This window comes from Vipera berus (genome assembly GCF_964194415.1).
Source record: "Vipera berus genome assembly, chromosome: 6".
NCBI classification, from domain to species: Eukaryota; Metazoa; Chordata; class Lepidosauria; order Squamata; family Viperidae; genus Vipera; species Vipera berus.
Window position 1 is genome coordinate 84,598,075 of NC_138208.1, and position 17,172 is coordinate 84,615,246.

The 17,172-nt window shown below is 43.2% G+C and overlaps 1 protein-coding gene across 3 annotated transcripts in view; it reads left to right on the plus strand.

Annotated features, from left to right (window-relative positions):
- Window positions 1–17,172, plus strand: part of USP6NL (USP6 N-terminal like) — a 133,807-nt gene that overhangs the window by 104,527 nt on the left and 12,108 nt on the right. For all 3 annotated transcript variants that reach the window (XM_081330775.1, XM_081330777.1, XM_081330776.1), the window contains 3 exons: window positions 4,329–4,394; window positions 4,504–4,603; window positions 6,495–6,647. In XM_081330775.1, the coding sequence (XP_081186901.1) occupies window positions 4,329–4,394; window positions 4,504–4,603; window positions 6,495–6,647 (319 nt within the window). The remainder of the gene's footprint in view (window positions 1–4,328; window positions 4,395–4,503; window positions 4,604–6,494; window positions 6,648–17,172) is intronic.

Sequence of the window (17,172 nt, forward strand, 5' to 3'; positions counted from 1 at the left end):
ACCTCTACTCCGCGAGCTGCATTGGCTTCCGGTTGCCCTCCGGGTGAGATTCAAGGTGCTGGTGATGACCTATAAAGCCCTAAATGGCATGGGTCCGGACTATCTAAGGGAACACCTGCTGCCGGCATCAAGTTCCCTTCGTCCAGTGCGCTCCCACAGGGAGGGTCTTCTCAGGGTGCCGCCGGTAAAAGATTGCTGGCGGGTAACACCCAGGGGGAGGGCCTTCTCTGTGGGGGCGCCTGCCCTTTGGAACCAGCTGCCAGTGGAGCTGAGGACTGCCCCCGACCTCCGTTCATTCCGCCGGGGCCTGAAGACCTGGCTCTTCGAGCTCTCTGGCCCAGGCTGAGGATTAATCTTATTTTAACTGGGGTTTTATTTATGCAGGGACAAATATAATTTTTTTTAATTTGTTTTTAACTTTTGTATCTTGGTTTTTTAATCACCCTGTAAACCGCCCTGAGTCCTTCGGGAAAGGGCGGTATATAAATGTAATAAAATAAATAATAAATAAATAAATATAAAATGCAAAAGAAAATCAAAACAGTGGGACAACGGGGAGGAAAAAGGGAAGGGAAAAGAGGGGAAAGGGGGAAAAAGAAAGAAAAGCATCGACTTCCTGCTCTTTTTAGTGCACTACTATAAGATAATAACCTCATAACATTGCACCCTCGCCATTTTGCTTTTACATACTAATATGTGCTAACCGTTTCTATAACAACAAATGTATCTAATCAGCAAAACCAGAAGTCAAAGTTTCATTTTTCCCCCCCATCTCAAGCACAAATCCAGAAGCAGTTTCCAGGTAGAAACAAAGTTGGATGTGTTCTTTTCTTTGATTAAAGCGAAGAAATTTAGCCATCTCTGCTAGTTCCATCCGTTTTTCCAGCCAATCTCCCATTCTGGAGACAAACCATACGTCTAGAAGCTGAACAGTGGTTTCTCCACATAATCTGTCACTAGCAGGGCTTTTTTTCTCATAGAACGCTCAGAACGGAGTTCCGGCACCTTTTTTGGATGAAACCTTGTAAGGGTAGGCAAGGCGGGTTGTATGACATGTGTGAGTTCCGGCACCTTTTTCTTTTACAAAAAAAGTACTGGTCGCTAGAGTTACCATAAACCGGTGATTTGCCAGTTAAGCACCTTGGGAGCTAGCATAGTTGGTGGTATTGAATGCTGCCTAGAAAAAACTTCCAAGAAATCTTCTAGTATAGGTAGTCCTCGACTTAAACTACAACTGAGCCCCAAATTTCCGCTGCTGAGCGAGACATTTCTTGAGTGAGTTTTGCCCCATTTTTCAACCTTTCTTGCCACAATTGTTAAGTGAATCGTTGCAGTTGTTATGTCAATAACAAGGTTGTTAAGTGAATCTGGCTTCCTCGTTGACTTTGCTTGTCCAAAGGTAGAAAAAGGTGATCACATGACCGAGGCACTGCGACTGTCATAAATACGAGTCAGGTGCCAACAGTCTGAGTTTTAAATCTCATAACCATGGGGATGCTGCAACAGCCATAAGTGTGAAAAATGGTCGCGAGTCACTTTTTTCAGTGCTGTTGTAACTTTGAACACTCGCTAAATGAACTGCTGTAGGTCGAGGACTACCTGTAGTTTTTTTTTAATAAGTTTTATTGAAGTGTTTACAATTACAATCTTTAAAGCTTAGTAAACAACATGTTGTCTGGGTTTACATAGTTAACATTAACTTCTTCAATATAAATCTATTTATTACTGCATAATCCACTATTCTTTCCTTGATCCTCCTTTCTTTCCCATATTTTTCCCATTTTCTCTTCATTAGACAATTACAATTCTTGGCACTATTGATGTATACAAAATAAGGTACAGACATCTTGATCATATTTTATTAATATACAAATAACAATAATATCAGTTCATAAGTCAATATCCTGTTTTTCATGCTCTCGTTAAAGTTTGATTTCCCACCAATATTTAAAGTATCTTTGTAATTTAGATTTTCTCAATAATAATTACATTTATATAGCTAAAATTTTAATTCATACCAATCCTCTTATTTTCAAATTTCCCATATCGAAAGAAGAAAACAATGCTATTTTAATTCTAAATAATATATTCCATTATAAAAATCTAGTTATATCTAAGGGTCTTCCATTCTTTTAATCATATTCAGACAGGTATATTAAACAGATAATGCCCCCCTCTGTTTTTTAAATCAAACTCTTGCTTTCTTTCTTTGCCAAGTAGCTTTCCAGGCCAAGACAATTAAATTGCGTCAACATTTTCTTTCTATTTTTATGAAAGCTGCTTGGCATGAGGAAGACAATTTGCTAAGCACATTGATTTGTGCTTCTTAGATTGTAAGCCGCCCTGAGTCTTCGGAGAAGGGCGGGATATAAATGGGATTAAAAAATAAATAAATTAGGTAGAGTATTTTTTTGGGGGGAACTCCGCCCATCCACATTCCCTAAACATTTCCCCTGCCCGCTCTATATTCCATTTTCTAGAATCTTCTTCCTTGTCATCAGGTGTATTTTGGAGAGGAGTAAGGGGTCTTTTGTATTTTCATTGTTATTGGTAGGTCTTGCAGTATTTTATTTGTATATCGGAGTCCATATTTCCCTTCTATCTCTTCCGTGTCTAGGTCCATTTCTTCTGCTTCATCCTCTAGTTTCTGATTTATTTGTTCATACTTTGTAATCGTTATCTGGGAACTTTCCAGTTGTAGCTTCAATTTGGAGATTTGGTCATTTATATCATCTAGGTCAGGGGTGTCAAACTCAATTTCATTGAGGGCTGCATCAGCATTGCGGTTGCCCTCAGGGGGCCGGGTGGGCGTGGCCTACTGGGTGGGTGTGGCCAGCTCTACATCGTTCACATCAAGGGTGCCTATGGGGCCTGGGCAGGAGTGGGACAGATCTGAGGGTCTCTGGCAGGAGGAGGGTCTCTGGGCCAGGGCCAAGGCAGTGGGGGCCGTTCCCTCCCTGTTTCCAGGATGGCTTCGTGGGCCGCATGAAACCACTTTGCGGGCCGGATCTGGCCCCCGGGCCTTGTGTTTGACATGTCTGATCTAGGTTATTTTTAGTCTCATTATGATTTCTTTTTATGTCCTCTTTGTGTTTGATGAATTAGCTGTAGCATGGAGAATATTTCCTTCTGAAAGGTATTTGTTTTTTCTTGAGGCATCATTCCTAGAAATCCTCTAGTGTCAACGAGTCTCAGTAAAAGTAGAACAAAGTTTCTTCTAGTTTTCTAGTCTTTATATGTAGTCTTTATAATCCAGTCCTAATGGCAGTATTTTATAGTAATCCTTTGTCTCAAGTATTCCGAAAATTTATCAGTCAGGCAAGGTTGTAATCCACAATGTTCCATCTGTTCAAAATGTTCAACCTTGCTGGAGCCAGACATATTCAAAAATCAGATTTTTCTTTCTGTCCCACTAGCTCTTGAGATTAAAAGTCCAAGCTCAGTAGGTATTTATAGTCCAAGAAGGTCAGGATGATAAATATGCCAAAATATTTTCCTTTATTGCCAGCTGTTCTCCCTTCAGCTGAAAGTCACCAAGCAGCCATGGGGCTAGTTATAGTGCTGTACTCAAATCCACCACTAGATGTCATTCAAAGTCCATTTTCCACCCTTAAAGGGTTGATTTCTTATATTTCACCTCAACTATTTTTTCCCCCAAAAAGAAAATCTTAACAATTATCTCAGTTCTCAAATTTATCAAAACTGTAGCTTTGTATAACTTTCACTTCAGTATTGTATATTTCTGTCTCCCATAATAAATTTAAAACACCGCTTCCGTTCACATCCGGAGGTTTTTAGCTTCTCGTGAGCCTTTTCCAGGAAATTCAGCTGTAAAATAGTAAAGAAAGGATCAATATTCTCACCCAGTTCCAAACATGCTGTTTACGATGTGCTAATTGAAGCTTTGTTTTTCAGTTGTCAGCAGCTAGTGGCTGGCCACAGAGGTGTGGCCGGTCTTTCCCCTGCCGGTTTAGAGGGCTTTCCTTAGATCAAACGGAAAGACCGCCGTCTCTCCGTGATCAACAAGGCACCCCTCCTTCTTCATCACCTCTTCGGGGTGACTTTAGGCCCTTTTCAGGGCCCCCAGCAGGGCAAAGTCGGGCGCAGAAGGCAGAGCCCTACCCTCCTGCGTCCATCTTGCTGCGATGCAAAACTGGAAGTCCCGAGGACTACCTGTAGTTATCCCACAAGGCAGCACGAGGGTCTTGGAAGAAGCCCTCGGAGGGGGAAATACACTTTGAATACACTGTGCATTTAACTCCACATTTGCATTCTGCTGTTATGCCAATTTTTTCTTCTAAGATTGGTGAACTGTGTCTTCTTGGCAGGATTCCCAGGAGGTCCACACCAACTTTTACACAATGAAGTGGTTTTTCCAGTGTTTCCTTGACCGTGTGAGTAGCCTTAGCTGTTGTTTTCATTATCAACCCAGCTGGCCCTCTGGGCCAGAGATGAATTTTTTGTTTTATCTCCTGACACATCTGCACGGTTCTTTCATTGCAGACTCCCTTTAGGTTAACCCTCAGGATCTGGGATGTCTACGTACTTGAAGGAGAGCGAATTCTTACCGCAATGGCCTACACCGTTCTGAAACTGCACAGAAGTAAGAGCTTTGCTTTGGCTTTAAATGCTCTCTGGCTACCTGACATGGTCAGCCCTTGTTTTAAGTGACCAGGGGATTCTTATTTCTAGATGGCTTAAAAGTGATAGAAGAGGATGTTTTTTAGCTCAGGCTTGAACTGTAGAGTCCGTGGTGTTCTCTGAGCTGGGTTGCTTTCTTGTAGACATTACATTACCAAACTAGGTAACGTCATCAGTGCATATAGTTGGCAATGAGACATCTGCTCAGAGAGCACCAAGGACTCCACGGTGGCTGAAAACTCCCAATAAAGTAAATGTCTATGGAGATGCTCAGTCATCCAAGTCATGGCTGTCTCAAAGGGGCTTTTTCAAGAAGCCAACTGGACTTTCTTGTTTTTCTTTTTTCTTTGAAGAAATTTTGCTTCTCATCTAAGAAGCTTCTTCAGCTCTGCCTGGATGGTGGGGAATGGAAGGATTTATATTCCCTACCATCTGTTTGCAAAGAATATAAATCACCTTGGTTGATACTCATTCACTCATGGTCAATATCTGAGATAGGGGTGAAAGGTCAGCACAGGTGCCTAATCTGTTTTTTGGATGTCTTTTCCTAGTGCAGGGGTCGGCAACCTGAAAAAGGAAAAGAGCCACTGGGAACTGGTTCCATCACACATAAAAAAAGTGGGAGCTGCGTGCGTGCGTCCATGCACGCGCATGTGCAAAAAAACGTTTTGCGCATGCGCAAAACGGATTTTTCTTGTGCATGCACGGACGCACGCGGTTGCCAATTTTTTTATGTGTGATGGAACCGGTTCCCAGTTGCGCGATGGCCCGTCTGCAAAGCTGCCGCTTTCGGCAGCCTGCAAACGTGCCGCGGCAGCTTTCTCAAAGAGCGGCGCCGCTGCCCATTCCAAGAGGTGCGTGCACACCTCTCCGAACGACCGTAGGTGCACGCGCACCTCCCCAAACCTTTGGAGAGGTGCGCGCGTACCTCCGTGCGAACGGGCAGCGGCGCCGCTTCTTGGGAAAGCTGCCGTGGCCCGTCTGCAAAGCTGCCGCTTTCAGCAGCTTTGTAGACGGGCCGTAGCAGCTTTCTCAAAGAGCGGCGCCGCTGCCCGTTCGCACGGAGGTACGCGCGCACCTCTCCAAAGGTTTGGGGTGGTGCGCGCGCACCTACGGTCGTTCGGAGAGGTGCGTGCACACCTCTCCAAACGGGCGGTGCCACTCTCCATTTGGAGAGGTGCGCGCGCACCACTGCCCGTTCAAAGAGGTGTGCACGCACCGGGGGGCTGGGAGCCGCAGGGGACAGCTCAAAGAGCCGCATGCGGCTCCGGAGCCGCGGGTTGCCGACCTGTGTCCTAGTGACTCAGGATTCTAGAATTCTTGATTTAAGAAGTAGGTTGGGTTCTATTTTTGAAGGTATTTCCTTTTACCTCGAGAAGGATATTTCCTTACATTTTAATTGCATCTTCGCTGTTGTCTGATACAGGTAGATCTCGACTTACGACCACCAATTGAGCCCTACATTTTTGTGGCTAAGCAAGACAATTGTTAAGTGGGTTTTGCCCCGTTTGATAACCTTTCTCGCCACGGTTGTTAAAATGAATCGTTGCAGTCATTAAATTAGCAACATGTTTGTTACAGACGTTTGGCTTCCCCACTGCTTGTCGGAAGGTCGCAGAAGGCGATCACGTGGCCCCGGGGATATTGCAACTGTCACAAATTCATGCCAGTTGCCAAGCATCCACATTTGGATGCTTGGGGACCATGGGGATACTGCAAGGGTCGTAGGTGTGAAAAAAAAGCCATAAGTCGCTTTTCCCAGTGCCGTGGTCACTTTGGCCACTAAAAGAACGGTTGTAAGTTGAGGACTACCTGTACTCATATTTCTCCCCCCCTCCCCTGGGTCACCTTAGAACACCTGATGAAATTGCAGATGGAAGAATTGGTCCAGTTTCTGCAGGAAGCTCTCGCCAAAGAGTTCTTCTATGATGATGATTTTGTAATAGAACAGCTCCAAAGCTCCATGGCAGAACTGAAACGAGCAAAGATGGACCTCCCAGTAGCCGGTAAGCAATTCTTCTAGAGACCAGGTAACTCGTGGTGATGTGTTTATTTGCGCACCTTTTGAAATTTCCTCACCTGTTGGCAAGGATTGTGGAATTACACTACTAGGAAGGGAAGTCTGCAGGAACCTCAATGTATCTCCTTGGAAACCCCGATCATTTACCAAAATGACACATCCAGGTGACTGTCATTTGTGCACTGTGCAACTAAGGTAGTTCAATAGGTTTTGCTACCTTGCTTCAAGGCATGTTCATCTCAGTATAACGTTTCTGCAAATTTTGAAGCTGTGGGGGAAAAAAAACATTATGTTTTTTTGCCGCCTGCCTACCCCGCTTTAAAAGTAAGGAGAATTTTGGGGGGGGGGGGAATGGAGGCATGTTTATTGTTTACAATCCGTCACAATTACATCTTTATTGTTAATGAAATGTGAGTGAACACTTAATTTCTTCATAGATATGTCTTTGGTGTATGCAGTTGAATAATGGCATTTTTATTTGCAGGATAATGACAAATGGCAGTGATTTAATTTACTTTAGATGTTTAGTTTTTATAGCAAACAGGTCTGTCAAACTCTAAGGACCATAGCATCTTTTCCATTTTGATCTGTTTAGTTAAAGCTGGCACACAGAAATTTATCTTTGAAAACAAGAGACTGCCAACTTGATAGTAAGGGGAAAAATGTATATCCTGGACATTTCTGCCCATATTTTAAATATAAAATGTAGATATAGGTTCAGAAAAACAGAACAGAAAATAATGTGGAACACCCATTTTGATACTTTCATCAAATGTCTCAATCAATCGTGTTCTGAATCCTACCCTGTGGATTCTGTTGCAGCTGATTTCTTGTTTTTGTCCTATCTTCATTTTTATGGATTTCTGAAAGCAGAATGTTCCCCGTTTATTGTGACATCGCATGTTCATTTATTTCCTAATTTGGAGGGAATAGTGTCAACTCTAAATCAGATGCTTCTCTGCACCCTAGTAATTTACACCTTTTTCCGTTTTTTTAATTTGTCAGGAAAAATTCAGAAACTGTCAAAATGGGAGGGGAAAAAGGCAGGGGGGGGGAAAGCAGCATTCCCCCCATTTTTTCCCCCCCCCCAACATGTCTACTCACCAACCCAAGGCATGAGTAAAGATAAATAAAATGTCTGTATGCCTAATCACTTGCTTCTTAGGAGTCATCTGTTTCCTGCAAACGGCCTTACCTTTTGGCACGGACCTTGGCACATTCTGAAGGCAGCTTTGCATCCTTTTAATTAGAAAGGAAGGGTTAGGGTTAATTTCTAGGCAACAGGCTCTGGAAAGGCATTTTCACCCGCGATGGGGAAATAGTGGAGATCCTCTTTGCCAATTGTGGCAGGCTTTGCAGAAAGAGCAGAGCGACTCCCCGATTCCCTCCTTGTTTATTTAGCAAATCCTGCCTTCCCACGGAGGTTTCTGTGGCGTTAAATGAAGAAGGTGGGAAAGGGAATTGAATGTTCTGCTTCAGTTCTTCACCAAGAGCGAACCTTTCAAGAGAAGGCCTATCGGCATTTGGGGCCAAGGCAAGCAAGTAAAAAAAAAACGTCGGGTGCAAATATTTCTTCTGAAAGATGGGGAGGAGGTTTGTGTGGCGAACGATGCACCGTGCCGATTTATTTTGAGGGGTCCTTGGTGCTCTCTGAGCGTGGTGGTTTTCTTGCAGACGTTTCCAGTTTCTGATGGACGTTACCTAGTTTGGGTGATGAAATGTCTGTAAGAAAAATAAGCTCAGAGAGCACCAAGGACCCCTCATTTCAACCCTGAGCCACAAATATTCTCTTTTATGGATTTATAGATCGATTTTAGGTTGTTTTCCACCCCCGTGTAGTTCTGGCACTGCACCTTTTTTCCCCCAGTGTCAGTTTGTTGAAAACCTGAAGACTCTATTTTTATTATCTCAAAGGTGCTTCCCTCCCCCCCACCCCCAAAAGGCAACTGGACTGTTTTTTGAGGAAGAAGAAGCTTCATCAGTTGTGACTGGATGGTGGGGGGGGGGGGGATGAAAGGATTGTATTTCTTTGTAGTCATCTGGTCATTAGCACTTTCTCTGAGAGCTCTTGAGGCCCCTTGGGGGTTTATTTGTTTATTTTATTTTTATTTTATTTATTTTAATCCCATTTATATCCCGCCCTTCTCCGAAGACTCAGGGCGGCTTACAATCTAAGCACAAATCAATGTGCTTAGCAGTAGCCTTCATTCTATGTATATGCCTGCTTATTAGGGCTTTCGGGGGCCCCCAAGCGGCATTATTACAAAGTCAGCTTATTGCCCCCAACAATCTGGGTCCTCATTTTACCTACCTCGGAAGGATGGAAGGCTGAGTCAACCTTGAGCCTGGTGGGACTTGAACCTGCAATAATTGCAGGCAGCTGGTGTTACTTAAGGAGACATTAGCCTACTGCTCCACCAAGGATCATCAGAATCAGGGTGGAGATGGGTTTGGAATCTTCTTGGAAGATTGTAAATAGGAGATAGTGGTGGTGTCTTATTCTTCCCCCTCTGTCTAATGACCACATGACTGCAAAAAAAATGCAATTCTTCCAACCCCCCCCCCCCAATCCTCTAAGAACCTATGCTTCCATGCCCCCACCATCCAGTCTCAACCGTCAGTACCTATCCTTCCATCTCCCCACCATCCGGTGACAAATGATGAAGCTTCTTGTAAGAGAAGTGAAACATCTTCTTCCGCAAAAAGCGATCCAGCTTTTTTTTTAAAGCACCTCCATAGATCTCTAGCTTTACTACCATCAGTTTACACCCCATTGTGGTTACTGTTGAAGGTGCGGTGCGTTTTTTTAGAATATCAGAAAGACATCAATCCCAACTTGGAGCCCCATGGTGAGGGCCTCTGGCCTTTTCAGCGTTTTCCCAGATTTTTCAGTTACCTTTTAAAAATAATAATAATAATAATAATAATAATAATAATAATAATAATAATAATAATAATAATAATAATAATAATAATAATAATATAATACTCCTGGTATCTATTTGCCAACCTGTGTAAGAACCCAGTTTTCTTACCCTCAAGTCTTTGCTGCAGCTGTCCTTTCCTTCCCTTTTAAAATTAGAATTTTAAATCTGGAGATTATAGCAAACTGTGCTATAATGGCATGTTCTAGCATGCCTCGAGTATCATTAATAGCAAATATAAACACTGTTAGGCTTCTCGGGACCTGCAAAACATGTTTCCTGGAGTGAAGACAGGCAATTCAGACCTTTTGCCCCTTCTCTTCATTTGCTTTCTGATTTCGCACTTGCTTCCATTTAACCCCCCTTCTCAGTTTTTCCTGTTCATCTTTCCCCCCTCAACACAACCTAGTTATTATTTTTCTCCATCCTTCCATTGCCTTTGGAATACAGACATACCATCCAAGGTTCGTGCCTACAACTAGTTTGAATGGCAGGAAAGAAATGCAGTTGGGCTCCAGTCCATTACATGCAGTTGGAGCATGAGGTCCGTCCCTCTTAAAAGGCCACCAACCGAGATGAATTAAAAGAAAGTGGAGAGACATCCACATTCCTAAGTGAATAAGCAGAAAAGAACTTAGACTAGCTGTCCTCTGGTTTCAAGCGTTATTCAAAAAAAAAAAATAGGATTTTCTGATGACCCATAATTGATGAGCACTGATGGTGTTACCTAGTTTGGGTAATGAAATGTCTGCAAGAAAACAACCAAGCTCAGAAAGCACCAAGGACCTCTCATTTCAACCCTGAGCCACAAATATTCTGCTTTATTGGTGTGTGTGTGTGTTCGTTCTCATATACCTCTTCCACTTTTTCTCTTGAGTTTATATGTTTGGAAAATTGATATATTGATGCACCCTATTTAGGAATGGCGTGGCCCAGTCTTCTTGTCAGAATCTCTTCTTCTACTTAACAGCCACACAACACCTTCTTCTTTAGTGAAGGGATTTACCTGAACACAAAGGGACAAGGTGAACTCTTGGTCTGCAGGCTTACAGTCTAATATGGAAGGCTCCAGATGTTCTCCCCTTGGCGCCTTCCATATTTGAAGCATGGGCAACCATGAAACAAGACCAAACATTCCATCTCTGAAACATGAATTGAAACAGCACCGAGACCCATGCTGGTTGCAAACTCTGAGAATTGTAGTCCAGTACATCCCTTTGGCAACAAACAGATAATGCTTGGATATACTCAAAGCCCTACCTCACCAGGACACACAATACCTGGGGGAATGACTTCAGTTTGATTTCTCTCTTTTTTCCCCTTCATATTGTGATATTCTCCGTTAAGTAGCAAAACCAATTAACTCAGTGTGGGGAAATGCTGCTTTTACAGGATTTTCTTAGACACTTTGCCAGTGAATAATCCCCTTGCAACATAGCAATATTTGCTTCTGAACAAACCCGAACTCCAAGCTAAGAACTACAATGCAAAGCTAGCCCCAAATCCTTTCTCCTCTTTTTTGCTTAATCTGTCATTCGGTGTTCTGGGAAGGAAATTCTTTTGAGAAGAGCTTGCCAACCTCAATTTTTTTCTTGTACTCTGGGTCCCTCCCATCAGAACATATCTGGAAGTTAATTAAGCTTGGTAGAATTCTCCATCTGGTGTGGTTGTTTAGGATGCTTTGAGCTTCAGAAGCTGCCTGGGCAGACTCTGGTCTCTTATCAAAAAAGAGAACTGGTTTATGCAGTGTTGTGGGGCTGGGGGTTGGACCTAAACCCCCATCTGGAAGGGAATTGGTTGGGTATACTTTATCCTTTTTAAGCTCTCCTTCAGAATGAAATGGAAGAGCGTCATCCTTGGTTTGCTGAGGATTTGCTCTTTGTGGGTGGGAAGAAAGTGTTCAGTTTAAAGCAGAGGTTTCCTACCTTGGCAACTTTAAGACCTGTAGACTTCAACTCCCAGAATTCCCCAGCTAGCATTGGACACCTCCCCCTCCCCTGCTATATAGCATCTGGCTTGTAGGAGAAGACATACATCCCCAGTGTCCCGTTTCTAGCAGAGGAAAATGGTGGCATTCAGAAAAAAAGGCTAATTTTTTTAAAATGAAAAGACACTTTTTTTTAAAAAAAAAGACAAGGTATTTGTTGTCACCTGTGTCACCATGGCCTTAAAGTTCATTAATGGCCTGATTGCAGCCTGATATAGAACATAGATAGAGTAACAAGATTGGAAGGTAGACCTTCGTACTAAGGGTGTCCAAGCTTGGCTACTTTTAAGACTTGTGGACTTCAACTCTCAGAATTATCCAGCCAGTCGTTCCCCAGCCAGCCAGCCAGCCATATGCTGGCTGAGGAATTCTGGGAGTTGAAGTCTACAAGTCTTAAGAGTTGCCAACATTGGATACCCCTGCCTTAATACCATTCCTGAAAATCGTTTTAATTAATTCAAGTATATCTTGAGATACATTTCAAGAAGAAATAATATCTCTTTGTGAAACATATTTCAAGACATAGAAAACTGCTGGAGACATTCAGATGGCCTTATGTCTCTTCCCCACCACCTTGATATTCCTTAAACCCTTTAATAGATCTCTGGTTATTTTTTCATAAATGAGTGTTTTAAAGAGGAACCTTGTAATGTGGCACCCTCGTGATATGTTTCCTATTGAGAGCTTTTGTTCTTTCCCCTTCGTTTCCCTGCACCAACCAAATTTCATCTCTTAAGAACAAAGGCAAATGGAGAGCTTCTTAAATATGCACCAAACACCTGTGACATAAACTGGCAACCTTTGCTTCGGCAGGCAGAACTTGTTAGCTTTTTTTTTTAAAAAAAAAAGGATTCCTGGTCTTCGAAAAGGGACATTTTTTTTTATTTTAGACTTACCGTATATACCGCCCTTCTCCCGTAGGACTCAGGGCAGTTCACAAGGTTTTTAAAAACAATACAACAAATTACAAAAATTAAAAACAATTGAAATGATTAAACTAACCTTGAACTAAAAACCCCAATTACAATTAAAATACAATTAAAACCCCGGTTAATACTCTCAGTCCAGGCCAGAAAGCTCGAAGAGCCAGGTCTTCAGGTCCTGGCGGAATGAGTGAAGGTCAGGGGCAGTCCTAAGCTCTACAGGCAGCTGGTTCCAAAGGGCCGGCGCACCCACAGAGAAGGTCAGGGGCATTGCCGGCGGACAATACCCCCTGGGTATTGTCCGCCGGCAATCTTTTACCGGCGGTACCCTGAGAAGACCCTCCCTGTGGGAGCGCACAGGACGAAGGGAGCTTTATGTCGGCAGTAGGTGTTCCCTCATATATCCCGGACCCAAGCCATTTAGGGCTTTATAGGTCATCACCAGCACCTTTAAATCTCTGGGGAGTGACAGTAGGAAAGCATTGCTGTTGGTGGCTGAAGGATCTTGGTCTCTTGGTGAAACAGGAAGTCGCACCCTGTTCTTACATACCATTGAGTTTAATTTAATGTATCCAAGGCATTTGACAGCCTTAGACTTGAGCAGAACCATTCAAGAGACTAGTAGAGAGACAATTAGCTATTGTAAAAGAATAGAGAAAAGCTAAGGAAATGAAGAAAACTTAGTCCAACAGCTCAGCTGTATTTGAATAGGCAAAACTGGGACCTGTGGGTTCCTTACGAGTTTGCACACTGCAGCTAACTGCAGCTTTCACCAGGGCAAGAACTTTTGTGAGCAGTTCCACCCTTCTCATTTCGACATTAAAACGTCGGTGCTGGACAGATTGAAAGGGGGACCAACCAGCCTTTGGAGAAGCAGTCCTTTGTCCCCACTTCTTGTGTTACAAGGGAGATCAGCAGCACTCAACAAGGACACTCAAGTGATGGTGATTCTTTTCTCCCAAATGTTTTTAAAAGGAGGACACATCTCTTGGGATGTGGGAACGTGACATCAAAACTTGTTCAATGCGTGTGTTTCCTTTGTTCTTTCAGCTTTCTCTACAAATTCAGTATGTGACTCCTAACTTTATTCCCCCACCACCGCCATTTCTCTCTGCTGATATTCCTGCATTTGTTAAATCAAATGTCTGATTGCAAAGGAGTCAGGTTTTTAAAGAGACGAATCTGTAACGTCCTCAGTTCAGCCCGTGCTTTTTCTTTTGTTCTAAGCCTTTCCTTAGACTTCCTTATGTTTTTCCTTTCCAGATGAATACGGGATTTTTCATTTATACGTTTGGAGAACACACACGTACCTATTTTTCTTTGCTTCGCATTTAAATTCAGTTAACCGACTAATCCTCAAACACGGATGGGTTTCTTTCTGATTTTTGGAGTGCTCCCAGTGGGTTGAAATTGGAGGTTGATGTGTCATCTTTGCTTCTCTGGGTGTTTTGAGCTATGTGATTTGTGCTGTTGTATTTCTTACTGTGTTTTTAGAATAGCAAACCATAACTAACAACCCACTTCCCTAACTACCACTAGAATTGCCGTAGATGCATGCAGCATTTAATTGCTTATTGTTTTCCCAGAAATGTCGATACCGTTATTTATTTATTTCCTTTCATTGTCTTTCTTTTACTGAGTTGAGGAGTTTCCAAAACATGGCGGCACAATCAACATTTTAAACTCAAATAAACAGCATGATTGCATAGACACATTTTACAAGCTAGGACTTCCACATTCCTTTTGTGATGAAAATAACCCAAAGAAGGAGAAAGAGAAGCAGAAGCAGAAGCAGCTTAGTTTTAGAGACAGACTCAAGATTAATCTGAACACACACTTGACTGTTGTGAAGATAAAGTCTTCCTTCTATCTAGCGGATTCTATTTTAATGTTATGTTGTGATGTTTCTTTGTTTCCACACCGCTGCCTGCCCTGATCTGCTCAGTGTCGTGGACACCCAGGAAAAACTAAAATTCCATTTTCAGTACAGTTTAAGTCACACGAATGGCATAGTTTGCTTTTCACTAACATCACGATTACATTTTAATTTTTTTTTTTAAAAAAAAGATAATTGGATTGACAAGTTACAGACACGAAGTTAATTCTACTCACGTATATTCTTGCCCATGGCATCATTTCTAAAGCATTCGGCATTCTGAAATGAGGCCGAGGCTGCGAATAAAATCCAGCGCTAAAAAGTCCTGTGGCTTCTATTCAAACCCACGGATTGTCTTGGCACAATTAACCTCAGCCGTTTTGCAGTTCAGATGGATTTCCACTGGGTGGTGACAAAGATCAAGAATAATTCAGGAACGTTTCTTCAAATCGAATTCCAAAACCGCCCAGGGAAGGAGAGTCTACGCTACAGGCTTTCTTTGGTTTCCTTCGCTTTGGCCCAGCCTGTTGTTCAAATCGAAGCAACTTGAGAAACAAGGACTAGGTGTTTTTTTTATTTAAAAAAAAAGCATTCCCCCCCCCAAAAAAAAAAGAGTCAACTGCAATAATGCTTGCTCTAAAATGCTGGTTTAAGACTCAGATAATTTTCTCTTGAACTATAGTAGTCCTTAACTTGCAACCATTCGTTTAGCGACCGCTCAAACTTAACGGCAGCAGTTGTAAAAAGTGACTTACGACCAAGCCTTTCCTTAGAACTGTCTCGGCAGCCCCACAGTCCCGTTATCAACATCTGGCCTCTTGGCAACCAGTATGTATTTTTGACATTTGCAGCGTCCCCGGGGACATGCGAACCGCCGTTTGTAGCCTTCCCAGCTGGCTTTTGCCAAGCAAAGTCCCTGGTGGGTGTGTGTGTGAGCCAGATTGGTTTAACCAGTTTCCTGATTTACTTAACAACTGCAGCGATTAAACATCCTGAGCAAAAAAGGTTGCAAAATCGGGTACAACCCCACTTAAGAACCCCTTTGCTTAGCAGTGGAAATTCTGGTCCCGATTGTGATTTTAATCCCGGTAAGACAAATTAGAGCAATGAATTAAACTTTTTGGTGCGTCAAGCTCAGGTGTTGAGGGAAGAGAAGCAAATACGTTGGTTTGCTGTAGAGACAGTCCTGAGTTAGATGTCCCATCTGTTTTGGATGCAGCAGCCCCATATTTATTGTACCGAGCGGAGAACTGACCTGGGCAGTCTCCAAGGGTCTCCCCATGTCTTAACTGCCTGTGGAGAAGAACAGCACTTCCAGAACCAATCCCAATGGGAAAGCACGGCATCCTTGTGTTTGTACACCATTTCTCCACATAGCCCGATGATATTCCTGGGCAACCTGAAATACAGGTAGCCCTTGACTTAAAACCATAATTGGGACTGAAACTTTTGTGGCTAAGTGATGTGGCCATTGAGTGATCCGTGTGCAATTTGCTACATACTTGAAGTTTGATCCCATGACCATGGGGACGCTGCAGTACTCCCGAAGACAGGGGTAGGCAACCTTGGCTCTTTTATGACTCGTGGACTTCAGCTCCCAGAATTCCTGAGCCAGCATGGTTCAGCTTGGAAACCTCTCCCTTTCTACTCAGCATGGCTGGCTCAGGAATTCTGGGAGTTGAAGTCCACGAGTCATAAAGCAGCCTAGGCCTAGGCCATGGGTAGGCAACCTTGGCTCTTTTATGACTCCTGGACTTCAACTCCCAGAATTCCTGAGCCAGCTTGGCTCAGCTTGGAAACCTCTCTCTTTCCCCACAGCATGGCTGGCTCAGGAATTCTGGGAGTTGAAGTCCACGAGTCATAAAAGAGCCAAGGTTGCCTACACGTGCCCTAAGTTGCAAGGACTGTCGCAAGTCGTTTTTTTCAGCACCCTCTTAACTCCGACCAGTTGTTAAACGGTCATAAGTTGAGGACTCCCCGTGTCACAAATGAGCGTAGCAGCAACTTCCATCCCACAGAAGGCTTTTGTGTTTGGGGGCAATTTCCACCCACTTTTTATACCTTGTGTGCTTTGGCTCACTTTGTATGCTTCACTTCGTTTGGTTTGGAAGGGTTCAACTCTGAAAGGTGGTTTGTTTGTTTTTTGCTGGCCAATGATGGTAATTGAGGCTTTTGTAGACACTACAGTGAAGCTGTTGTTTTTTTTCCCTGAATTGCTTTCTTTTTTTCCCTTGCCAGCACCCGATATCGTGGTCTTCCTGTCCGCTACTATCCTCCCAGTGTCTCCTGGTATTCCATTCTTTACCATCTGTGTAACATTTGGGGTGATTGCACTTGGAACAAGGATTGATTTTATTTACTAACCAGCATGAGTTGTGGTTTACCTCGTCTGTAGTTTCATTCCTCCTCGCTAGGAAAAAATTGGATAAATTCTTAATTCTTGGTTATTTTCACGCCACAAACTGAACCGTACATAAAGACAGGTATCTAAGAATGGCGCCATTGGGGGCCATGTTGCATCAGTGAGAATGATGGACATGCACAGGAGAGTTTCAGCATATCCCATTTTTCAGTAATCGGTTCTTGAGGCAGCCTGTAGGGAGCAAAGTTAGATCTTATAAGCCTAGGTCAGGGGTAGGCAACCTTGGCTCTTTTATGACTGGTGGACTTCAACTCCCAGAATTCCTGAGCCAGCATGGCTCAGCTTGGAAACCTCTCCCTTTCCCCTCAGCATAGCTGGCTCAGGAATTCTGGGAGTTGAAGTCCACGAGTCATAAAGCGGCCTAGGCCTAGGCCAGGGG